Source organism: Miniopterus natalensis, chromosome 17, assembly GCF_054644295.1.
Source record: "Miniopterus natalensis isolate mMinNat1 chromosome 17, mMinNat1.hap1, whole genome shotgun sequence".
NCBI classification, from domain to species: domain Eukaryota; kingdom Metazoa; phylum Chordata; class Mammalia; order Chiroptera; family Miniopteridae; genus Miniopterus; species Miniopterus natalensis.
Genome location: NC_142097.1, coordinates 21,164,627 through 21,189,946, shown reverse-complemented (window position 1 = coordinate 21,189,946; position 25,320 = coordinate 21,164,627). Strand labels below are relative to the sequence as shown.

The 25,320-nt window shown below is 53.7% G+C and overlaps 2 protein-coding genes across 4 annotated transcripts in view; both read right to left on the bottom strand.

The window, feature by feature from the left end:
- ARHGAP27 (Rho GTPase activating protein 27) overlaps positions 1 to 4,225 on the bottom strand; it is a 30,495-nt gene extending 26,270 nt beyond the window's left edge. Inside the window, exons 1-2 of the mRNA XM_087826566.1 lie at positions 4,108 to 4,225; positions 1,998 to 2,675 (exon numbers count right to left, since the gene is read on the bottom strand). Coding sequence (XP_087682692.1) covers positions 1,998 to 2,657 — 660 coding nt within the window. The 5' untranslated portion in view covers positions 2,658 to 2,675; positions 4,108 to 4,225. The remainder of the gene's footprint in view (positions 1 to 1,997; positions 2,676 to 4,107) is intronic.
- A 2,537-nt stretch (positions 4,226 to 6,762) lies between these two features.
- Positions 6,763 to 25,320, bottom strand: part of PLEKHM1 (pleckstrin homology and RUN domain containing M1) — a 44,489-nt gene continuing 25,931 nt past the window's right edge. For all 3 annotated transcript variants that reach the window (XM_016202054.2, XM_016202055.2, XM_016202053.2), the window contains 7 exons: positions 23,020 to 23,290; positions 20,946 to 21,866; positions 18,430 to 18,575; positions 14,746 to 14,939; positions 10,365 to 10,428; positions 9,737 to 9,894; positions 6,763 to 8,905 (listed from right to left, as the gene is read on the bottom strand). In XM_016202054.2, coding sequence (XP_016057540.2) covers positions 8,797 to 8,905; positions 9,737 to 9,894; positions 10,365 to 10,428; positions 14,746 to 14,939; positions 18,430 to 18,575; positions 20,946 to 21,866; positions 23,020 to 23,290 — 1,863 coding nt within the window. In that variant the 3' untranslated portion in view covers positions 6,763 to 8,796. The remainder of the gene's footprint in view (positions 8,906 to 9,736; positions 9,895 to 10,364; positions 10,429 to 14,745; positions 14,940 to 18,429; positions 18,576 to 20,945; positions 21,867 to 23,019; positions 23,291 to 25,320) is intronic.

Sequence of the window (25,320 nt, the reverse complement as noted above, 5' to 3'; positions counted from 1 at the left end):
GGGGTGTCAGGGAGACCCACAGCTGACACTGAATAAAGCACGGTCACAGAGAGTGTGGTTTTACACCCATCACACAAGGAGGAAACAAAACCAGAAATGCTAAGCAACTTGTTGAGGTCACACAATGAATTAGGGCCAGAAGTGGGACCAGGCAGAGCCTCTTTGCCAATACCCAAGTCTCTGGCAATGCCCCAGTTCCTCCCTGAAAAAGCACCACCACCACCACCCAATCCCAACACACCACTGAATTGCTGGGAGCCCGAGGAAGGAGGGGTAAAGATATCACCCTGCAGTGACTGTGGCTGCTGGGGTAATTTCTCAGGAGGCACCCAGACTTCTCCCCCTCCATCTTCCTCTCTGGCCCTGGGCTGTGGGGTGGTGCCCCTTGGCAGACCTGCAGAGCTCGGCTCATGGGAAAGGGAGCTGCAGGTCCCGGTCCCTAGTCAACACACTCTTGCACACGCTCTGGGCCAGGATCTGTGGGGACGCCAGGGTTCAGAAGGCAAAGTCAGTCCTCCATCTCGAGGGGCGCAGGTCAAAGGGACAGACAGATACCCCACCATCACCAGGACAGAGAATATTGAGGCTCGGGAGTCGACCCAGGAGACGGAGGGGCGCCCGGAGAAGCAGCGAGGGCATCCAGCCATCTGTCCCAGAGAAAACATCTGGCAGGGCACCAGGATCCCTCCGTTCCTCCCATCCTACCCCCGCCCGCAGGATGCTGTTCTGCACGCTGGCCACAAGGGGGCGAGCTGCCCCCTGCAGAAACCGGCGCGAAGGCGGCGCAGACCCAGAGGAAAGGTTACTAGGTGGAACCCTAGGCAGTCTTGGTGGACTGCCTGCAACGTGCCAGGCTCGTCAATGCCTGACCTCCTTGAAAGCTGTCAACAACCTTAATCCTTTACACACGAGGACACTGGGGCTGGGGGATGACTCAGCTGGCCGGTGACTCAGCAGAATCAAATTCGAGTCTCTGTAGCCTCAAATCCTGAGCTCTCTGCACTATAACCAGAGGGGGTGGAAGGAAGACCCAGGAGCTTGCTTACAGGGACGGTGCCTCCTTCCTCTGGGCATCCCAGACTCAGTTCTGGCGCTTGGCAGGGATCGATGTTTCTTGAAATTACATAAACTGCAAAGAAGCAACTATAGCCTCACAAGCTTCGGGGGCCATCTTCCCCTCCCCTATTTGGGCTAAAGGACAAACTGAGACCCTGAGAGAGGAAGCGAATTGACCATCGTGACACAGCTGGTGGCAGGTGTCTGTGCATTCCCCTCCTCTCTCCTCCCTGAAGAGTTCCCTAAAGTTCAAGATGTCAGGGTCAGGCAGAATTCTGAGGATGTAAGAGTTTAAAGAACGTGCTCTGTTTTCGATTTCCCAAATGAACATAACTGAATTCTGAACTGGGGAGAAAAAAAAAGCAAAACCCACTATGACTGGACTTCTTTCTGAAACAAACCCATCAAGGATTTTTTTTAAAGAGGGAACTGAAACGTTGGAAGCAGCCAAAAAGGGAAGCAGACCCCTGACTTTCATATCCATTATCTCGTCTGACCTCCCCACTCCCCTCCGCCGGCAAACTCCCGTGAGAAAGGCGCCGCAGGCAGAGCCAGCTGCAGGTCCACAAACCCCTACCTCATGCCAGATGTGTTTCTGGCTGGTTCGGACTTTAGAATAGTAATATGGTGCGCGCATCTGCTGCCATAGGTGGCGAACGCTCCCAGCAAGGCCTGGGCCAGCACCCTGTCATCAAGTTCATCTGCAGCAAAACCTGAATATTCACACTAAATGGGATAGATGGAGACCACCAACGGCCTCATATCAGTTCCAGTCAAATCTTGCCATCAATTTGGCTACGAAAACCTTTGGGCTCCAGGAAGCGCTGGCATTTTGGAACTGCAGATAAGACACTGTGAGCCCCATGTCCCTTGTTTCAGGGTTGAGGAAGCTCGTCCAAAGCTGGCGGCCACTGCTGCCCCCGGTCGGGTCCGAGACATACCTGCTCCGGGCGCTCCTCGCGCGGCCGTCCGCGAACGTCCTCGATGGTCTCGTAGGTGTTCTCCGAGCTGCTGCGCGCCAGCGGCCGCGGGCACACCCAGGAGCCCGCCACACTGCAGGCCTTGGAGGGGCCCGCGCTCCCGAGCAGGCCGGCAGGGGGCGCGGCGGCGGCACGCGCCAGGTCGTCCAGGGACTGCGCGGGCCTCACCCGCGCCGCGGGTCGCGTGTACAGGCAGGCGGGCAGGCCGGGCGCCAGGCTGTTGCGCTGGGTCGAGGCGCCACGCCGCGCGGGGCCGCACAGGGAGCCCGCACGGCCCCGGGGCTTGGCGAGCACGCTGTCGGGGCCCGCGGGCACCGGCGTGCTCACGAATCGGTAGTCGTAAGCCAGCGGTTCAGGGGCTGCGGGGCCAGGGCGGGGCGACAGCGGCGGCGGGGAGGTGGCCGGGTCGCCGAGCGCGGGCAGCTCGCGCACGTACTGCGCGGGCAGGTAGAAGGGGCGTCCGTCGGGCTCGCGCCGCACGTGCCACCAGTGCTCGGTGCTGCGGCGCAGCAGCCGGTAGCGCTCGTTGGGCTGGATGGCGACGCGGCACCCGTCCTTGCCCGTGTACTGGAAGGGGTGCTCCACCAGGACGTACACGTCCCCCTCGACGTCTGCCGCCATCGCGGCCGCGGCCTTTCCCTGCGGGCGGCAGGGAGGAGGGGCGGGAGCGGGTCAGCGCCGCGGGGCCGGACAGGGAACCGCACCGGTGCTGCGCTCGTCGTGCGCGTTCTGGCCTCAGTTTTCCTATCTCTAAAACGGGGGCTTGGATTTAAAAAATCTCTTAGGTTCTCATTCTTACAGCCAGTGATGGAATCATGGCAACCCTTTCATTCAGGCCCTTGGTGGAGGGTTGTGGGTAACACCGGCTCAACTTTACAGCCAGGAAAGCCGAGGTTCAGAGATAGGGCAGCGATTTTCAATCCTTTTCATCTCGTGGCACACATAAACTAATTACTAAAATTCTGCGGCACACCTATATATATATTTTTATGGTCTGGCACACAAAAAAGGGTATAATTTTGGTTCATGCACACCAGACGGCTATTGTTGCGATGGCCGTTGTCATGTTTACTCGTCAGGTATTGCAGGCTTTTAAAAATCCTTGCGGCACCTCAGCGTGCCGCCACACACCGGCTGAAAATCGCTGATAGGGTGGTTGCCCGAAAATCAAACTGACATCACAATTTGCCTAAAAGTTGCCTAGGCCTCAGTTTCCCCGTCTGTGAAGTGGAAAGCACAGCCCATTCCCTCCACCCCGCCCCCTGCCGGCCCCGGCCCTCAGGGGATGCGAGTCTGCCGGGCCGCCCCCGCCCGGGCCGCTCACCCCGCCGAGTGTCTCCTGCGCTCACTTCAAGAACCTCGGCATAAGGGGCCAGACTGCCAAGGCGGGGGAACCGGTTCTCTCGGTTTTCCTTTCCTTCCCCAGGCTTCGCCGCAGACGTGAACCGGGAGCCTGGCCCGCCCAGACCGGCCCGCACCGCCCGTGCTCTCCAGCTCCCACCTCCACCTCCGGAGAAAGGCTTGGCCCTGGCTGCCTGTCTGTCTGCCCTGAGATCTCTCCATTGCCCCATGAGAGTGGCCCCTAGAGAACGCACTTTGTGCCAGTGACTACTCGCACCTTGTCTCCAGGGGTCCCCAAAGCTCCCCCGGAGTGATCCCCACAGCCCCCACCCAATCCATGCTGGCTCCGCCTCGCTGCAGAGCCTGACTCTGAATCTGACTGTGTCCCTCCATCAAAGCGGTGAGTCGCTGGCCTCCTCCGGAAGTGGCTGGTCCCTCCAAGTCTTTTTACACTGACCGCACGCCCTGCCCCACAAAGGTGGGGGGTCCCGCAGCTGGGAGCTCGGCTGCCAGCTGAGGCCGAGGGACCCAAGGAACAGGGTCCCGCGGGGGGGCGCATAGCGCTCCTTCTTTACTTTGTCAAGCTTTCCTTGATGGGGAAAGGGCTGTAAACTGAGTCACCACCACACTGGGCCTTGGAGGCGGGGTCAGTGAGCTGCCCAGGACTAAGCCAACAAACCCCAGGGAGGACACCCCTTCTCTGCACCTTCCCCGGGCCCCGCTCACTCACGTTGGCAGGACGGGTCTTCGGGAGCCCATGGGCCGGATGGGCTGAGCAGGCGGATGGATGCAGGTCAGGCGCCTGTCATCTCGCTGGGCGCGGATTCAAGGGCTAGGCTGGAGAGATTTCAGGTGGCAGGAGCTGGCAAGGGGAGGAAAGAGGCAGAGGGACGCTCTGGAGGGCTGTCCCCAGTCCCCAAAGAGCTTCGTCTGGGAGGGGCGAGAGGGCGCCTGAATGGACCGGTGAGGACATTGGAAGCTGGTCCGGGCCCAAGAGAAAACATGAGGGAGGGGCAGGGGCAGGAAGGGCAGCGACTGAAGGGGCGCTGGCGGGTCCCCAGCAGCGCCTCTGGAAGGTACAGTCCCGCCCCTGCGCCGCCCCCACCCTCCCAGACCCGCGGGATCTGTTGTCCGCGAGCGTCCGCGTCGCAGGGACTGCGGGACCCTGGCTCGTTGCCTTGCCCGGGGTGTTCCCAGGCCGAGCGAGGCCACTCGCACTCTGAATCACCGGCTACGACCTTTCCAGCGGGACTGCGGGCACTACCCTCTCCGGGCCCCCTCCGCCCTTTCCAGACCCTTTCCCGGCGCAGCTCGGCCGGGCCTGGAAAAACTCCGAGCGGGGCTCCCGCCAGGGACGCCCGCCGGAGCGCAGGGTCTTGGGATGCGGTGGGGGTGGGGCCGGGGCCTCGGCTCCGTCCCCAGCCTTGGGGGAACTAGAGAAAGGGAGGAATGCGGGGAGCCGGGAGGATCTCTGGAGCGCGAGGACGGACCTGTCGCCAGGAGGTGCCCCGCCTCCACTGCCCCGGCGACGCGAGTCACAGCGGCGCCACCGCCCGTGTCGGCGCTGGGGCCCTGGCCCTGCGCCCCTCCTCTGCCCGGGCCTTAGGGCCGCCCCTCTCCGCCCCGTCCTCCGGAGCGAGGGGACCGTCCCGCGCGGCATCCTCCCCGGACCGCGCCGCTCCAGTCCCTGCGCCGCAGGAAGAGCAGCGGGCGCCCGGAGCTCCCGGGTGAGAACCCGCACCTGCGGCGCCCCACCCCCGCCTCCAGCTCCGAACCCCCCGCCCAGTTTGGCCCGACTTTGGCACCTCGAGTGTCCACTCGCTAGCCGGGCCTCCACTTGTCCCGGGGGGCGCGTGGGCTCGGCGTCCGGCGCTCCCTGCTCCACCGCCCAGCTCCCGCGCTGCCGGGCTTCCTGTTAACAATATAGCGAGGGAGGCACCAGCAGAGCGCACCAGGCAGAACTTCCTCCCGGGCTGGGGCTGGGCTGCGGCTTCGAGAGACAATCCCCGGTGTCCTGGCTTCCTGTCCCCTCTGGGCCGGGCCAAGCACCCCAGGAGCAGAGGCGCCACCCCTCCCCCTGCACCTCCCGCGGACCCTGGGCCACACCTGGCTGTCTCCCGGTGGGTGGAGGCAGCAGGACCAGGATAGTAGGATGAGGGGCGAAGGGGCCTCTTCAACTTCTGGCCAGATTTGCCTTCCAACTGCTTGGTTTCCACGGCCTCCTTGATGGAGAGCCACCCTCCAGTCTGTCTCTAGGGTAAGATCAGAGCAACTTCCTGGGGCTGGGCTCAAGATCCTCACCTTATCTCTGCATCGGTTTCCTGTAAACTGGGGACAGTAACACCTACTTCACAGGATTGTTGGGAAGGTTAAATGAGATGCTCTAAGAACAATATGTTGCCGTTATTATAAGAACACACAGTATATTAGCTATGATGACATGAACCATCCTCTGGGGTTGCAATGAGGTCTCCAACCTCCCATCCTCCTTTGGGGGTGTGTGTGTGGGGAGGGAACAAGTGTCCTCAGAGGCACTTTGCCTAAGATGAAGGCAGAGTCCAAAGGCAGGGCAGGTCACTTGCCCCTGGTCCTCTGGTGGGCCTGACTCCCTCCAGCCCTCATGCCAACTTCCTCTTGTCTTCCTGGAGCCCACCACCTACTGCTCCTGGAGGAAAGTGAGGCCCTTGAAAGAAGCTGGGCTCCTGGGATGGGCAGAGGGTGCTCCCCTCTGAGCTGAAAGAATGGGGAACTGCAGACCTAAATGTCATCTTTTGCAGTCCCATTTTCCTGCATCCTGATTTCCCTAAAAATTAGTTTCCTTCTTCTGTCCTTACAGGGGGCAGTGGTGGGCTTCCCCCTGCAGGGCCCCCTTGGGTTTCTCCTGGACCTTCAGAGGAAGGTCTGCATCCAAATAAAAGCCACTGTGAGCCCTCAAACCATGAGCCCAACAGCCTGTCGTTCCTGAGCCCCTTCTCTCAATCCAGTGGGAAACTAGCTGTGGTTTCACATGTTCCAGTGTCAGGGTCTGTGCTTTGACACTTAAGGCGCAGGAAAGAAGCCATGGTGATGGAATTTCAGGCATCAGCTTCAGTTGTTACATATGAGTGTGAATAAACATCCCAAAGGCCCTGAAGTGTGACCCCACAGGGGCCCTGCCCCCTCAGAGTAGCAAAGGTGGTCTATATTGAACCTGTTACTGCCCCTCTCCTCCATGCCCACTGCTGGCACACAAGCTCTCTGGTTGCGAATGTTTACCACTCACCCCACCCTGTTCTCTCCTGTGCCTAGGGACCAACAGGAGAGTGGAGGTCCTGTCAGACTGGTATCGGATGGCCTGTGATCTCCCCCCTTCAGCCGCATTAGGATTCAGAAACCAAAGCAGAGATTAGAAATATCAGGTCTTTACTGCAAAATCATTCAAATATCACACAGCAGCAATTCATTCAGTACACTGCAAAGCACTTCTCAGGGCCAGGACCCCACAATGCAAAGTTTATTGCATAAAATGACACTTTAAAAAAGTGTGGCCACTACTGAGGTTCACACCAGCCTTCCATTGGAGGTGAGGGGTAAAAGCTCATCTGAAAGCATCAGCAGCTTTTGGTAACGGGGAGAGGGTGAGCTTTAATGCTACTCATCTCTGGGAGGGCAGCGATGGGGTGGACTGAAGGGAGCACCTCTAGGGCCTCACTCCTGCTGCCTCCTAGGGCCCCTTCTGGAATACAGAATATACTCACAGGCTGGAGGAAACAGGGCCAGGCTCAGACGGCACTGCTCCCCCCAGGCTGGGCTCCTGCCCACTCATGGATCTGGGGCACTCTGAGCTCTGATGAGGGGGTGCTTGCAGTGAAGCATTAATGCAGCTGTGAGGGGTGGGATGATAAGGATCAACTCTCCGGTTCTGGAGGCTTTGGTGTGCTGGGCACAGGTGTGGGCCATCTTTCGAGAGGGGACAGAGAGGCTGTGGCGGCCCCCTCCCCAACCTGCCCAGCACGTCCTCTGTCCTATTGCACAGTTTATCCAGCTCCACAGGGCTAGGCAGGTAACTCAGCAGACGAATCACCTGAGAGAGGTGGGAGTAGGTTCATCTTCGCCTGAGGACCCCAATCTCAAACTGAGTGCACAGATGACTAGGGCACCCCAGGGCTGAGGGAGACCTGCTGGGTTCAGGAGAGGTGGGGGAAGGCAGCAGAGAATATACACCCAGATTCTCCCAAGCCCCAAGGGTCTAAATATCATTTGAAATCAATTCCAGGCTCCCACTCCACGCCAACACCCCTTCAAATGGCAATGGTGCTCCAATGACATTTTCGTCTCTAGCAGCGCCCCTCCTGGGCCAGTCCAGCAAAGCTGTATGAATTCATGGCTTTGTAAACTGAGGTGAAGCACCCTTCTACGGACCTTCTCCCGCAGGTCCCTGCACATCTCAGCGGCAGGGCTGGCACTCCTCGTGGAAGGATGGGGCCGTTGTTCCACAGTGTGTGCCGAGGCCGGCCCCCAGCCTGGGCTCACTGCCCTCTTTATGGATCCAGCTTACCTCTGTCCCAGCAGGGGTCAGGCAGGCAGGGCCCTAGAGTGTGTCTAGGGCAGCCTCCTGCTCTGTGCAGGGTAGGAGTGAGGAGGGCATGGGGCTGAGGGGTGGGCAAAATGATGACTCTTCCCTGGACCAAGGAAGATGCAAAGTGCTGACAGTGCTGGTTCTGGGTCATTCCCCTTCTCCTGCAGGGACCGAAAGCCAGGCTACAGAAGAGCCGGGGGCTCTGACACAGAGAAAGATGATGGGCTTTTCAGGTGGGAAGGAGAGGGGCAGGGAGTAGAGAGGGAGAAGGCAGGACTGACCCTGCCTTGCCCCATGGGCGGTTTGGCACGTTGCACTTGAGCTGTTGGCAGCAAGCATCTGGGGAGGTGAAGGAAAGGCAGCTGAGGGTCTCTGCCTGCCCAGTCGCCCACCTGTCTGCAGACCAGGACTGGGCAGTACCTGCACATTTGCTCATGGTGAGAATGCCTAGATTTCCTGGGTGACTTGTGTAGGGTTAAGAATAAAAAAATATTTTCTGTTGAAATATGAAGGGGAAAAAATCCACCTTAAAAAACTAGACCTTTTAATCAGGAATGTGGATTTGAAAATGTGCCCCAAGTCTTATTTCCACAGTGTGTGAACAGCCCTGACAGAGGTGCCCTGTCAGTGAGGTGAGCTGAAGCCTGATTAGTGCAAAGCCCGGCCCCCACCAGCACCTCAGACAGGGGGCAGCTGCTGGTGTCCCCACCTCTTGGAGCCAGTGCAGGGCATCATCAAAGGCTCCCTCTGGTAGGCTCATGCTCTGGTCACATCTGAGTCTTCCTGACAAGGGAGACAGCTGTGACACCTTGAGAGAGTAGCCTGGGCTGATGGCCTCTGAGGTGGGGACAGGAGACTGGGTTAGGTGAGAGTGTTCTGTTCTTGGTACTTGCGCCGGCGGGCACAGCGGGGGCAGCCCTTCACCACGGACTGGCAGCCTTGGTGGAAGACGGTCTTGCACTGGCCACACCTGGAAGAAAGTGGCAAGTGCTGTTTGTGCCAATGGGCTGACGGCCTCCCCTGGGGCCTGAGGCTGCCCAGTGTTTCCGACCAGAGCCCACAGTCAGACTGTGTTCTAGCCACAACCCCAGGCCTGCAGGCGCTACTTCATCCAGCGACAAAAGATTCTCGCTGCAATGCTTACCCAAGGTCATGCGATGCACGATGTACCATCTATTTCATTTTTTACAAATATGCTGAGACTCACTAAATGACTTTTGCCGATGTTTAAGACACTCCATAGTTTGAAAAACTCAGCCCTAGGTCTGTTCAGGGGCTGAATCTGGGCCAGGGAACACCTACTGGAAATGAATGAATGCTCCCACCAGTTCAGACTTCCACTCCCACATGGGTTGGAATGAAGGTTTGGTGGATGAATTTGTCCATTTAGAGGCTTCTGATAATGAACAATAACTGGGGATAAGAAGGATTATGACAGGAGCAGAGGCAGTGGCAGGTATCACCCACAAGGGGCCCACTTTGTGTCCAATACTCCAGGGCAGTAACTCATTCAGGCCCTCCTCAACCCATTCATAGATGACAAAACTGAGGCCCAGAAAGGCCACCACTCAGAGAGCCAACAGTGTCCTGTGAGGGCTTGTGTTGTCCCCTGAGCTGGATTGGGGCTGGCCATGACTGCCCAGTGCGTCAGCTGCTCTGGACAACCTCACCACCCCCTAGCACTGGCACAGAGGGGATAAGTGTGTTACCCCAAAATGGTGCAGGGCCTGCCACCCTGGAAGGCTGGGGCCAGCTGTGGGTAAGGTTGGGGGAGGAGCAGCTGGCTAGGTGCCCAGCATACCTGACGGTGGTGTCAAACTCAAAGGGGAAGATGATGTCATGGTGGTGGCAGATCTGGCAGATGAAACCGCGCTGGGTACACAGGTCACAGTGGTAGACATGCTGGGAGGCAAATTCGATCAAGGCCTTGAGGAATCCTTCGTACACGCCCTCCGAGATCTATAGGGGCAGATACAGGCCACCAGGCCTTTCAGGGAGTTGTGCTGAGGCTAAGCCTTCTGCAAAACGTGGCCTGCTCACAGCACCCTGCCTGGAGAACTCCAATAGAAGTGTCTTTCCACTTGGGCATGAAATCCTCCCCAAATCAGGGGGAGCAATACAGGCATCCAGCCCTTGTGCACGCTGAGGATAACGGGATTGATAGACGAGACATAAATCCACTGTTTGCTCCCTTGAGGAAGGAATGTCTCAACCTCCCACCCCTGTGATCCTGGGCTTTGCTGTAGTACCTGCTTATTCCAGGGGGGCTGGGGGCCCACCCACTGCCCCAGGAGGCAAGGGATGGCGGGACACCCATTCCGAGGTTCTGAAAAGCTGGTGAACTCAGGAAACACCACCCCTACCTTCCTTTTCTGATTTTTCCAGGAATGGGGTCCCTCTAGAGAGATCTGGGGGGATAACTTTCTCACCTGCTGGAGGTCAGCGACACTGTACTTATGGGGAGACTCCAAGAGATAATTCCTGTGGTTGAGCCTTCAGAGAAAACACAAGAGGTTCCTTAGAAGGGTTTCCAAGCCTGGGCCAACCTGTGTTTGTTTTCATTCCTTCAGCAGAGCTAACCAGGCACAAACACCTCTCATCTGGGTGCGGTGGTGACGAAGAGTGCAGTCAGCCAGCCTGGGCTGGAACCTGGGCTTCCAGGTGACTCACTAGCTGCAGGGAGGTTACTTAACCTCCCTGAGCCTCAGGTTTCCTCACCTGAGAAATGGAGCTGTTTTGAGGATTAAATAATTTATTTAAAGCTTTTGGCACAGTGCCTTGCACATAGTAAACAATGAATAGTTACCTACTGTAGTTGATAAACTTGTATTGTATAATAGAAATTTGCTGAAAGTAGAACTTAAATGTTCTCACCAAAACAACTTATGAATAAGGAAGTAAGTAAGGTGATGAATGTGTTAATTAACCAGATGGGAGGAATCCTTTCCCAAAGTGTACATATAGCTAATCTTCACGCTGAGCACTTTAAATATCTTACAACTTTGCCAATTATACCTCAATAAGGCTAAAAATGTTTTTTAATTTAAAGGTTTAAAAAATAAAATAATGTCTATAAAAAATAGTAACGAGGAAGAGGCTGATGAAAGCTAATAGTTGGTACCAGGAACTGGGCTGAGCGCATATACATACATACATGTATATAGAAACTCATTTAATCCTCACAGTAGTCCTCTGACTACTATAATAGTTGGCACTATTATAATACTCACCTTGAGGAGGAAAGGAAATGGAGGCACAGAGAGGTTAAATAACTTGCTTGTGGTCACACAGTTAATAAGTGGCAGAGCTGAAGTCTGAATGCAGGAGTTTGGTTCCAGAGTCTGCATCCTTTCCACCCCAGTGAATGCCTATAGGTGTTAGCTGTTTTAATTATTGACACCACCACATATCAGGGACAGTGCTGGGGACAGAAATGCATAGGACGTGGCTCCTGCCCTCCCGCAGCTCCGGGTCGAGCTGAGGGACAGACATTCAAGCACCTGGTTTCGGTGCTATGTGAGAGGAACTGAGACCTGTCCTAAGCACCAGGGCAGATCCCATTTCAGAGGAGGGGTGGGGAGGCGGGGAGACAGGATGAGGCTCAACCACCAACCAGGCTCTAGTTTCTACCCAGCTAACGGCAGAGATCCCAGGGGTCACATCCTGAGGGATGGAGAGGAAACACCTGCAGACAGTCCCTTGGTACAAAAGCCTGCTTGGCCTTGCTGTGTATGCGTGGTGCTGGGGTTCTGGGGAGAATGCTCCAAGTCTGAGGAAGCCTGGAAACCTGCCCCAGGATGCGCTGAACATCTGGGGGCAGGGTGGGGCCAGGCCCTGGGGTGTCTGGAATGGGGGCTTGGCCTGGGTTCACTCCACAGCCTTAATTATGGTCCAGGGGGAACCCAATCCAGGGTGGAGATGGCAAGTCCCGCCAAGCAGCCAGGCAGGATGCTCAGCTCACTTTGCTGGTCTCCCTAGGAAAATCCCAGCTTTCTTGGAACAGGAAGCCACCATTCATCAGCAGGAAAACGCAGGGGGCGGGGGCTGCGCAGGCTGTTCCTGAGTTGGCAAGAAGGGTGGGGCTGATTTGAAGTGATGAAGAGTCACTTCTATCATCTGCCCTCTGCTCACAGTCATGGAAGCCCCGGGGATCAGCCAGGTCCAGAGCCTTCCCTAAAAGCCACCATCCCCTGGGCCTGTCACACTCAGAGAGGTGAAGTCAGGGAGGAGTTCCCCTTCGCTGGTGGCAGTGCCCTGGCTGGGTCCTCTGCAACAAAGGGGATCTCACATCCAAGACCTGCCTATTCCTTCTCAACCCTTCTCGTCCTCTCACCCTCCACCCAGTCCAGGCCGCCTCACCTCCCAGGCGAATTACTTCTGCTGCTGCCAAACTGAGTCTTTTCTAAACTCCTGGTCAGAATGAGATAGTCCTTTGTTCAAAGCCCTTCAGTGACTCCCCACTACTGGCAGAATAAAACCCAAACATCCTTGGTGTGGCTCACAGGACCTTCCAGGTCTGGCCCCTGCACCCACAATCCAGCTGCACTAAGCCCCGTGGGTCCTGGTGAGCCACACTCCCGTCCCTCTCCATGCCACAGGTCCCCTTAGCCAGGAAAGCTGGGCCCTTCCTTCCCTTTCTTCTCCTTAGTTCTTCGGAGCCCCAGCTCACTATACATGAGATGCCATGTGTGCTGTGGCCATGCTGTCTTCCTGTAGGGACAGAGTGAGGTCTGGAGCATGCTCTAATAGACCCACAGTGGTGTGACTGCAGGACTTACCAATTTTCTGCCAGATTCTCTTTCACATTGTTTGAATATTATCTTTGCAAAGGAGAAAAACTTTTTTTTTCCTTAATGAAAAGGAAAAACTCCACAAACCCCGAGCTCAGATTTATCTCCTCAGGGAGCTCCCCTGGCCCTCTGAGCCCTGCCGAGGCTGGGCCAGGTGCCCTCTCTCATGGCACATGCAGTGCTGAACCAGGGCCATCTGTCTGCCTGTATGTGTCCCTTCCCAGACTCTGAGCCTCTCATGTAGCCTTCACCACAACTCGGGAAGCCATGTGAATACAAGGGCGACTTGCCCATTTTATAGACAAGAAAACTGAGGCTCGGAGAACTGAAGCAACTTCCCTGAGTCACACAGTGGGTCTGAGCCCAGGCAGAGGCTCCTCTCATGCTTTTTCCTGCTCGTGCTGCTTCTAAAATGGGACTTCCACAGCTGAGGCCCTGCTCTCTTGAAAGCTGGGCATACAGTAGGTATGCAGGGCTGCCGGAGGACAGCAGGGCCAGGGAGAAAGAGGCAGGACTGCCCCTACGACCCAGCCCAGGTTAGTCTAGACATGTCATCTCAGCAGGGCAGGGAAAGGTGAGCGAGACCCACACCCAAGGACCCATCCTTCAGACGGCTGGTCTACCCAGGTCTGCAGAGACTCCTTGACACCTGGGTTAGGTGATGAGGTCCCATCCGACCCTAGAGATTTCACCACCCTGGTTATTGGGGCTGGGGGACAGGGAGGCACTCTGGAGCCCTGGGTCCTAGATTCTCAGAAAGGATGGGAGTGAGTCAAGACCCAGGCACCCAGTTGATGACTGAGGTGTTCAGAGCCTCGCAGGGAAACAGCCTCCAAGGGTCCCTCGTGGTGGCCCCGAGAGGGCTATCTGTTCTTCCAGACCCCGTGGAGACCTTTGCCTAAGAGAGAGCTCTCTGCAGCAGCCCTCTCCTTGAGGGGCCCAGGGGACCTGCACTGGATACTGCCCTGGCCCTGAGGAGCCGTGTAGTAGTGGCTCTGGGAGAAAGGACTGAGGAGGCCCAGCCCATCAGACAGGGGGTCTCTGTGCCAGTCCTGTGGGGAGGAGTGGCTGGAGTGGGAATGTGGAGGGGCTTGTGAGCTGCTTCAAGTCTCCAGAAACACAGCGATGAAGGTCACCTGGGCAGTAGGCACCAGTTCTTCCACCTGAGGCCTGCCTTCCTGAGGGTCTGAGGACGGCACAATCCTGCAGGAGGCCACAGCCTGGGCTGTGACCTACGGGCTAAGTCCATGCTGAATGAAGCCCAGCATCACCTTCCACTCCTGAGCAGGCCCCCTGGGTACCAAGATGCTTCTTGAAGGGCATCCTGAGGGTCCAGCCCCAATCTCGCCCTCTTCCGAGGATTGCGGGAGGGATGCTGCCACGGACAGCAGCAAAGCGGCCATGGGATGCAGGACCGGCCCGAGGAAGGGAGAAGCCAGGGCAACCAGCTTTGTGGGGCGGCCCTCACTCGCTTCTCCAGCCTTCCTCTCACTACAAGCCCCACTTCTCTCCTTGCTCCCTCCAAAGTTCTCCCTGTTCTTTCCAAGAGTGGGGCCTTCACTGCCCATGCACATCGTTCCTTCTGTCTCGAATACTCTTTCCCACTTCTCCTCCCGTTCGTAACTCCTACCCATTCTTCAGGTCTCACCCTGGATGTCAGTATGTACAGGAAGTCTTCCCTCTCCCCTCCCTCCTCCAATTCAGGTAGATGCACCCCCTGCCCTCAGCCCCAGCTGTAGCTGCTTCACCTGCCTTTCCTTCAAGAGGGTGGAACCCAGGCCTGCCTTGTTCTGCGCTGTATCCCATACACCTAGCCCAGTGCTGGGCACTTAGTATGCTCCCAAAAAGTATTTGTTAAATGAATGAATAAATGAGTATGAATACATGAACAAATAAAAGCCATTCCTAAAGCACGTGGTAATTTCCCAAGCCCAATGGGCAGGAGATCTCCTCCCAGCCCTGGCATTTCTCCCAAGAGGACACCTGAGCGTGTCTGTGTGTATGTGTCCAGGGTGCTCACCTTTTGCTTAGTTCCTTCAGGGCCCCACTTCGGCACAGGCCCAGGTAATCCCCTAGAAGCTTAAGCTGCTCCCGGCTCCTCCCGATGAGATGCATCTGCTCCTCGTGTTCGTACAGCGATGGGTTCACCAGCTGCAGGTTGATGAGGGGATGGGCCCGGATCTTCGTCAGGAACTTCAGCGCTTGCCGGCACACCTGGGGACACCAGCAGGCAGTGGGGGTGAAACAAAGGCCATTCAGTGAGTGCCTCTGGGTCAGGCACTGTCTTATGCACTCACTCACTTACCCTGCCCCCACCCTGCAAGAGAAGTGTGGCCATCTTCATTTTACAGATGAAGAAACTGAGGTTCAGAGAGAGGAAGTGACTTGGCCTGGGTCCACAGCTCATAAATGCCATGATTTGAACCCAGTTTATCTAACCCCCAAACCTTCTCTCCCTCCATAACACCAGCGGCTGCCCCTCCTAGACCATGCTGGGATGGAGAGGGGCCCCTGTCTGCCCAGGCCTCACAGACCCTTCTCACTACTTCCTCTCCTCCCAGTCTCCATTTTCCTGTCTAAAGGAAACAGGCATGGCCCCCTGGGCTGACTCAGGAACCAGGTGACTAGTCTGAGTCAGGCTCTAACCACAGGAAGCCACAGATCAGACACAGCTTCATAAGAGGTTTCCCCAGTTCCCTCAGCTCTTGCCAGCAGCACCACCCAGGGCTCCCCCAAGTCTCCATGCAGAGTTCAGTGACCAATCTCAGCCTCTCCCACCTGATAAGGTGTTGAAGGTTCTACCCTCAGGCCCAACCCTAATGCCAAAGCCAATTACTGAGCACCTACTATTTGCTAGACACTGGGCTGAGGATCTTGACCACATCCTGTCTTCATTCTCCTAACAACCCAAGAGGGGAAGGTGTCATCATCCTCACTTTACTGATGAGGAAACTGAGGCTCTGAGAAGCTAAAGTGGCTTATACAACCCACTTATAGAAAGTGGAGACCAGGTCTAAACTGAGGTGTCATCTGTGCACACCAGGCTGTCATAGTAACTAACAGAGGCTTCCCTCCCCTGCAGTTGTCCCCTCGCTGTGGCAAGAAGAGTGGAAGAGATGAGATGGTCTCCACTGTCAACTACTGTGCAGAGGTTAGGAGTCTGGCTTTCAAGTTAGAATGGATTTGAATCCTGGCTCTACTACCTCCTAGATGTGTGACCTTGTAAATTTCCTTAACCTCTCTGTGACTCAGTTTCCTCATGTGTAAAATGGAAAAAATAAAGTCACTTGTCTCCTGGGATTATTTTGAGTTTAGACTAAAAACTAATCTGCCTGGCTGGCATGGCTCAGTGGTTGAGCATTGACCCATGAACCAGGAGGTGACGATTCCATTCCCGGTCAGGGCACATGCCTGGGTTGTGGACTCATGCAGGAGGCAGCTGATCAATGTTTCTCTCATCGATGTTTCTCTCTCTCCCTTCCTCTCTCTGAAAAAAACCCACCACATATTTAAAAAAAAAAAAAAAAATCCACGTGAGGTCCTGGCACATAGCATATCCTCAGTAAAGGGGGCTACCATCAGACTCAGCATCTGTTGTGGACCAGCTAACCCCTGGAGGGACAGGGATATAACAGGGACCTTGGGAGACTTACTCTGGGGGGGGCTGGGGAAGCCTCTGGCCTCCGGTCTCCCAGCTCCACTGGCATATCTCTCCTCCCCCAGCAATGGACAACTTCTTTCCCATTTCCCAGAGGTACCAGCCCCTAGCCAATGGACAGCCCAGTGTGAAAGGCCTGGTGAGTTGGATCAAGCTGCTGTTCCCAGCCCTGGCCCATACCTGACCACGACTCAGCCTCAGGCCTTGGCTGAAGCTCAGATGAAATAACACAAGGAATGTGTGCTGAAAACTGCCAAGCGCCGCAGGGGCTTTGTGCTCCCCAGGGACTGTTTCTATCCCATGGGCGTGGAGGAGACAGACAAAGAAAGCAGCCCTAGTCCTGGTCTCACATCCTCCAAGTGCCAGGCCGGCCTCACACAAGTGGGTCAGCCGCAGTAGTAACGCTAACCTGCGAGCCAGGCACTTTCTAGTTTGAATTTCCCTGTCTTTCCCAAGCTGGGGATCTTTGTGAGAGAGCTGGATATTTCCCAATCTCAGGCAGGCTGAGAAGGGTATTGTCATTTTCCAGCTGGAACGAGGAAGTGGCACAATAATTACAGCAATGAATATGGAGATGGCTCAACGGAAGTATCGGGTGTTGTAGCGTTTTCTCCAGGTAGTTGGTTAAATACTTAGCATTGAGGGTAGGGGTGGGGATGAGGTAACCAACAAAAAAGCCAAAGTGAAGCTAGCGTCTTTGGGGTTCCTGTCCCCAAGGGGTAGAGGCTGGGGTGGCAGACTCTGAGGACCACGCTGTCTGTGCCCTGACAAGAACACATCCACATGCCAAGACTACACGGTCCCTGACCTGGTGAATTAGGGGCAGGCGTGCTATGCCTCAGGAGAGGGAAGGCACTCACGTAAGGCACATCCAGGTGACGGGAGGGTACTGTCTCCTTTGGTCCTCACACAGTCCCAAAACATACACTGTCAGTAATGTCCCCTTCCGGATGAGAAAGCTGAGACTAAATAACTTGCTCATGGTAACACAGTCAGAAAAGTGGATAAGCTCAGCTAGAGGAGGAACACCTGAGTGATCTTAGAATACATCTTAGTCAAAAGCATTTGTTGAATATAAGTACTGAAGAGGTAACTCTAAGGAAACAGAGCATGCTATAAAGCAGTATGAGTCCAGTATAATCTCAATTTTACAGAAAAGTAGATGTGTATGCAAATAGATGCACGGTGTGCAGACAAAAAAAGGGTTGCTAAATCTAACCGAAAGTAATCTCACAAGGTGATCTGGTCATAAATTCCCAACTGGGCTGGTCCTGGTGGTAGTCATGCCCCAGGCCTTTAACTTCTTTAGCAAAAGGCTTACTTCTCCCTGAGGAAGCCCTACCTATTGTTCCTGTGCACTGTTCCTGTGTATCCGGATCAACACACCTCTGAAAGGCCTCTTTTCAGACCTCTCCTCCTAAAGTGTGACCACCCTCAAAAGGGGACATACTCTATCCTGTAATCCAATTCCTGCCTTGCTTTCTCTTGCCTCCACGTAATCTTCATTATGCTCCCTTTTTAATTGCAAAGTATAAAAATGCAAAATTGTCGTTTTCCAGATGATCTGAGGTCTTGCTTCCTAGTAATTGTTAGTTTCTTACATCGTCAGGTTTTTACAGTGACAACAGAAAAGGCTGATTTCTCCAACGAAGTGCAACCAGCTGGTCAGCCCATTCATCCACCCATATCCACCCACTCACCCATCCAACCATCCATCTACCCACCCACCCATCCACCCATCCATCCTTCTAGTTGCTGGTGCCTTAAACAGTTTTGTCTGTAGCCATGAGGAGCTGCAGAAAACCATCCTCAGACTTCCACCTGAGGACCAAGGCAGGCACTGACAGAGCTCTGCACAGGGACTATAGACCAGCACCAAGTTTTTTTCTTGGTCAGCTCCCCCACATCATAGGGCCTGAACCAGTGACCCTACCTTCCCTAAAGACAAACTCCTCCCAATAGATGACTAGCAGCAGCAAAGAGGAGTGACCATTTCTCTCATTCAACAGCCCTGTGTGGCCACAACAGACTAAGTTCGAGACTCACCGGGCGCTTGGTGAGGTCCCAGTTGTGGATGATCCTGGCCGGAATCACTGAGGCATCGTCTTGGTGGCAGATGTCACAGTAATAGAGGCCAGAGAAGGCACAGAGCTTGGGTCGTACAAATGAGAAGCCGATCTGCCGGGAGCAGCCTGGGGAGAAAAATGGTGGGGGAGTGAGCAGCGGTGGGGCGAGTCAGCTCCTGAGTAACGCGGGAGCTATCAAGGTGAAAAGGGGCTGCTATTCAAGGAAAGTATAAAGATAAAAAAGGAGAGGAAAGATAAGAACCACCACCACTCAGAATCAACCCTATTAATTAATCTTCACAACAAAACACTACGAGCTGCCATTGTCAGTTTAGAGCTGAAAGAACTGATGCCCAGAGAGGTTAGACTTGTCACACAGGGATTAAGTAGCACAGCTAGGATTCAAAGCTGGGTTGTGTTGGTTCCAGAGTCTGCATTCCCTTATACCTAGCTGCCTTCTTCAATGTTCCCACCATTGCTCACCAATGCCAACCTCCTCTAGGTCTACGCCTCCACTGGGGCCCAGACAAGGAAGCAACTAAGTCAGGGCCTTGGCGAGCAGGGAAGGAGCTGGGGACATGGGGCTGGCCATAGGGAGTGGGCAGGAAGGTAGGGGCAATCTGGACACCACCTGGAGCCAGCTTGAAGCCAGAGCTGCCGGATACCTCAGGACAGGGGTGTGGGGCTTTGTTTCAGCCCCTCAGCTGGAGGTCCCTCCAAGTAGGGAGCAGAGGGAGTGGGAGTCTGTGTGTCTCGGGCAAAACAAAGGACTGGTTCAAATCCTGAGCACATGCCCAGCCTCCCACAGGGCCAGGGGACTGAGTCCCCCAGGCCTCAGGACTAGAAAGGCTGGTTCCTCTGCTTCCCAGTTGCCTCATCCTGACCTTTATCGAATTTTTGTCAGGTTCTCTTTCAGTATCTGTACAATCAGCTACTACTGGCTATTGTGTGGGGTTATCACAAAGTTTAAATGAGACAGGTTTTGAAAGTGCCCCACAAACTATGAAATACAAGCCAAATGGCAGTGATTGGTGTCCACCTGGCCACTGAGCTGTGCTTACAGGCGGAGAGGAAGTCCAGGCTCCCCAGTTCCCAGTCTTGCCTGCAGGCTGGCGGATGGCAGGGACAGTGAGAGCTGTCCTGCCAGCATTCATTTGCATCCACAAGTGTGATTCGCCTCCCAGGGGGTAAGGGGTGTGGGTGGCAGTGTGAGGCTTGAAGAAGTTTCCTGCAGGACTCTCTGCTCTGCCTAGCTTCTCCCATCCTGCAGGGGCACTGACCGCAGACCACTTCCTCCCAGATGCCTGCAGCAGGCTTTCCCCTCCACTCCCACAGGCTCCACCCCAACAGGATAGCTCCTAAACCACTGGCAGCCACATCTGTTGCTGTCACTCTGCAGCAGGCAGGTCCCTTGTAGTTCACAGGGAGGGCCTGGGTGATGGAAATGGCTGGTTGGATTGAGGGAAGAGCTAAACATGGAAATTGAGCATTAGAATATCAGGCAGCCTTGAAAACAAGGGAGTAGAGAGGGCCTATGGGTCCTGGCTAAAAGCAGAGCTTTTGGGACCAACACAGTCCTCAACTGGCTCTGCCACTTACTAGCTGTGTGAACCTGGGACAGGTTCTTACCAGCCCTGTGACTCAGTTTCCTCAGCTATAAACAGAGATAATAGTAGCACCTATCCCGACAGGGTGGTTGTGAGGATTAAATGAGACAATCCAAATAAAGCATCAGGCCAGTACCCAGCACAGAATTAGGTTTGATAATGATAATGATATAGCAGATGCACGGACTTGGAATAATATCCATAATGTATTTTTCACTAGGAAAAAAACAAGTTGCAGAACAATATACACCACTGCTCTGTCCAACACGGTGGCCATGAGACATGGGTACCCTTTTAAATTTATATCCGTTTCAATGAAATAAAATAAAAAATTCAGTTCCCAGTGTCACTCTAGCCACATTTTACGTACCCAGTCGCCACATGTGGCCTGTAGCTACTGTATTAAACAGCACAGATCTAGGACATTGTCATCATCATAGAAAGCTGTATTGGACAGTGCTGAATAGTAGGAGCCCATTTTTGTAATTTAAAAAATTGTGTGCACTTGCAAAAACATGCAAAGATATTTGAAAGGGTACCATGCCCCTGCTCCAAAATAGTGATAATACTGTAATATGATAACGAAAGGAGTGGAGAGCTTAGCTCCCTGGTACTCCCTGAGCGAGAGAGGCACACAGCAGAGCTGCCACCCACAGGTCTCACCCCTGAGCAGGAGGTGGCAGGAAAGGCAATGGCCTTACGGGGTGCTGGTAGGAGCAGACACTATTTGCTGTGAACAGCTGCAAACAGCTTCATTTGCTGCAACACCCAGATGGTGGGATGGGGCCACTCATACAGGGCCAGAAAAGGGTGCTGAGCCTAAAGTAGGAATCCCACTGGAGGCAGAGGGAGGCTGGCAGGCTGGGGTGGCGAGAGGGCAAGTCGGCACCTGCACAGAAGCAGCCCTGGGAGTCGAGGCCCTTCTCGGTGGGGATGGCCACCAGGTACTGCAGCAGGAAGCCGTTCTCCCCCGTGGCAAACTTCAGCACCTCCTGACAGTTTTCATCCAGACTCCCGCCCAGTGTCACTGCCTCCTCGGCCGTTTCCAAGTAGGACGTCAGGACCTTGCGCACCAGATCCCTCCACAAGGCGGCCTCCTCGGCATTGCCGGCCTGCAGCTTCAGGATGGCCTTGGCCGTGATAATTTTGAAGAAGGACGGGCCGCCAAGGCTCGTGTCTGGCAGGATATCTCGGATGGTCTCAACTCCATGGCTGTCACTTAACATCTTCTCATTGTTTCTGAGACGGAAGCATTTCAGGGACTCCAAGGACAGGGAAAAAATATAGGGCGTCCAGGTCCTGTCCACATACTGGTACAAGAGGGATTCTTTAATAGCGTCTGGCTCAGGAACTTGGGCAGAGGACCAATCTAACTGCGCACCCTGGAGGGATTCGGGCTCCATGAGCAGGTCCGAGTGGGAGGGGAGGTCTCCCTGGGGACCTTCGGGGAGGTCCTCGGGCTGCTCTGGGTACTGGATGTTCACCCACTCTTCCTCCTGCTGCGGCCGGCACTTCTGCAGGGCCTCCCGCACCCGGTCCAGCCAGTCCTCAGCCTCGTCCTGGGAGGAGGCGCGCAAGGTCAGCTTCTTGCCCGAGAAGACCAGCTCGAAGCGGCCGTCGCTGTGGGCCGGCCCTATGGACTCGCAGCGCAGCAGCGAGCAGTTCTCCACACAGGTGCGCTCCTCGCCGCTCAGGTAGAGGCGGAACTCCAGCGGGGAGAGCTCGCAGAAGAGCTCCTTCCAGAGGCCCATCGCCCCCCGCCGCTCCACGGTGCCCAGCTTCATGAGACCCCGGAACGGGTTGGACAGTCCTGCAGGCAGAAAGAGGCACTTTAGACAATGGGCCTGTCCCTTTACCACCCAAGGGAAAGCCTCTGGGGCCCGAGGTCCTGTAGTGGGTGCGGACAAAATGACTGCCACCAGAACACAAGCCGGCCACTTTTGCTTTGACGGAGATAGCAGCCACTGCAGGGTTTCAGGCTGAGGGACATGATCTACCATATTTTAAATGGGGGTGTCATCCTGGCTCATATGCTGAAGGACTACAGGGAGAGAGAGGCCAGTTAGGAGGCCACTGCCATAATCCAGGCCAGGGATCCCAGTGGACTGGACTGGTGAGGTGGTGGAGGTGGTAAGAGACACTAGGGCACACTATCTTGTCTGTTTGGAAGAGGAAGTTCACTTATGAGGGTTATAGAAAAATTAGGTTATGGTTAACACATTCTGGACTTCATGGGGGTACTGATGGTGGGGAGATCAAGCTGTCCTCATTGTAAACAGCACGTGGAGAACACTAAACAAACAGCTGATCTGATAAAGCCCCCAGAGCTGTTAAATAACCCATCTGAGATAGAGGCCTTGAAACTCCTGGGTCTTCAAGAGGCAGGATTTGCTCTGGGCCACAGACAGAATCAAGAGTTCCTTATAGCCCTAGCTGGTTTGACTCAGTGGTTAGAGCGTCAGCCCTCAGACTGAAGGCTCCCAGGTTCAATTCCAGACAAGGGCACACACCTCGGTTGCAGGCTCAATCCCCAGCCCGGGGGCATGTGCGGGAGGCAACCAATCTATACATGTCTCTTGCATCTATGTTTTTTTCTCTCTCTCCCTTCCACTCTCTCTGAAAAGCAATGGAAAAAATATCCTCTGGTGAGTATTAAAAAAAAGAGTTCCGTATAATAAGGTTTATAGGGTTGTTTCAGGAAAAACACTTTCCATTTCAATATATGAAACAGTATTTTTGCACTCTGTAGGCAATTTTGGGCATTACTTTTCAGGATTGTATGAGAAAAGATAGTACCTTTCCTGTAATGCCTTCTTGAATTACTCAGCAAGGGTGCTCCTTATTACATTTTGGGATTAGGGTTTTCTTGTGAGAACACCCAATTGGTCATGGGAAAAGAGGACTTCAGCAGGGCTCTCTGAAAGGGGGCGCGGTGAGGCCACCGGAACTCTGCAGCCACCTACCTATCTGCCGGCGGTGCACCACCCTGAAGTTCTTATGCTCCTGCGCCGCCACCGCCTGGCTTTTCCTGCTTCCTGGAGAAGGCACACAAGCTTTGTCTAAGGCCCCCATGGAGGAGCTCTTTCTAGGTCCTTGAGAAAAATGCCTGAGGGGACCAGGCCTGGGCTCTGGAGACCCTCTGGGAGGCGCTATGGAGTGATCTGAAGGACTCTCTGGGGGTGGATCCTGGGGAGGCCGGTAGAAGTCATCTTCCGAGATCCAGCTTTTGCTTTTCTATGGAAAGAAGTGAAGACACAGGCTGTTCTTTAAGTTTTTAAAAAACATCTTCACTGAGACATGATTCACATATCATGAAATACATTTAAGCTGTACAATTCAATAGTTTCAGTATAATATTCAGAGAGTTGAGCAACCATGAGCAGTAAGCTTAGAACATTTTCATTACCCCATTCCCATTAGCAATCACTCCCTATTTCCCCTCAACCACTCCAGTTCTAAGCAACCACTAATCTACTTTCTGTTTCCATAGATTTGCCCATTTTGGACATTTCGTATAAATAGAATTTTATAATATGTGGTTTTTTTAACTGGCTTCTTTCCCTTAGCATAATGTTTTCAGGATTCATCCATGTTGTAGCATGTATTAGTAAATAGTTCATTCCTTTTTATTACCATATAATATTCCAATGTATGAATGTACCACATTTTGTTTATCCACTCATCAGTTGATGGACATCTGGGGTTTTTCTACTTTTTGGCAGTTACAAATAATGCTACTATGAACATTCATGCACACATTTTGTGTGGACATGTTCTCTATTCTCTTGGGTATATACCTAGGAGTGAAATTAATGGGTCATATGGTAACTAGGTCTAACTTTTTGAGGAACTTCCAAACTGTTTTCCTAAGTGGCTGTACCATTTTACAGCCCCACCAGCCATGTATGAGGGCTCTAAGTTCTCCATGTTCTCTCTAACATTTGTTATTATCTGTGTGGTTTTTTATGGGGGGGGGACTATAGCCATCCTGATGAGTGTGAAGTGCAGTTTTGTGGTTTTAGATTTGCATTTCTCTAATGTCTACTGACACTGAGCATCTTTTCAGGTGCTTATTGGTCACTTGTATATCTTCTTTAGAGAAGTGTTTATTCAAATCCTTTGTACATTTTTAAATTGGTTTATTTATCTTTTTGTTCTTGTGTTGGATTATGGGTTAAATTGTGTCCCCTCCCCCAAAAGATATGTTGAAATCCTAACCACCAATACCTCAGAATATGACCTTATTTGGAAATTGGGTTCTTTCAAATGCAATTAGTTAAGATGAAGTCACACTGGGGTACCGTAGGCCCTTCATCCAATGTGACTAGTGTCCTTATAAGAGGAGAAAGACACACACAGAGAGAAGAATGCCAAGTAAAGATAGAGACACAGCAGAATGTGATGGAGGGAGGGACTGGAGTGATGCATCTACAACCAAGGAATGCCAAGGGTTGCTGGTAGAACCAGAAGCTAAGAGAAAAGCATGGAACAGATTCTTCCTTGAACCGCAGAAGGAATTTACCCTGCCAACATGTGGATTTTGGACTTCTAGCAGAGAAGACATTTCTGTTTTTTTATGCCATCCAGTTTACAGTACTTTGCTACAGAAGCCCTAGGAAACAAATGCAATTTGTAAATAACTTCTCTAATTCTGTAGGTTGTCTTTTCACTTTCTTTTTTTAAAATATGTTTTTATTGATTTTTAGAGAGAGAGGGAGACAGACAGAGAGATAGAAACACTGATGAGAGAGAAACATCACCAGTTGGCTTCCTTCTGCACGCCCCCTCCCACCCAGTGAAGATCAAGCCCAAAACCTGGGCATGTCCCCTGACAGGAAATTGAACCAGTGACCTCTTGGTTCCTGGGTCAACACTAAACCGCTGAGCCACAGCTGGACTGTCTTTTCACTTTCTTGATGGTCCCCTTGAGGCACAAATTTTTAAATTTTGATGAAGTCCAATTCATCTTTTCTTTTTTTTTTTGGTCTCTGTGCTTTTGCTGTTGTATCTAAGAAACCAATGCCTAACCCAAGGTCACAAAGATTTATTCCCATGTTTTCTGCTAAGAGCTTTATAGTTTTAACTCTTAGAATTAGGTCTATGATCTATTTTGAGTTAATTTATGTGTATGGTGTTCGGAAGGGGTCCACCTTTATTTTTTTCTCTCTGGATATCCAGTTGTCCCAGCACCATTTGTCTAAGGGATGTAGAGTTTTTCAGCCCTGCTTGTAGGATCTGAGATAGGGGAGGCATGGGTGAGAAGG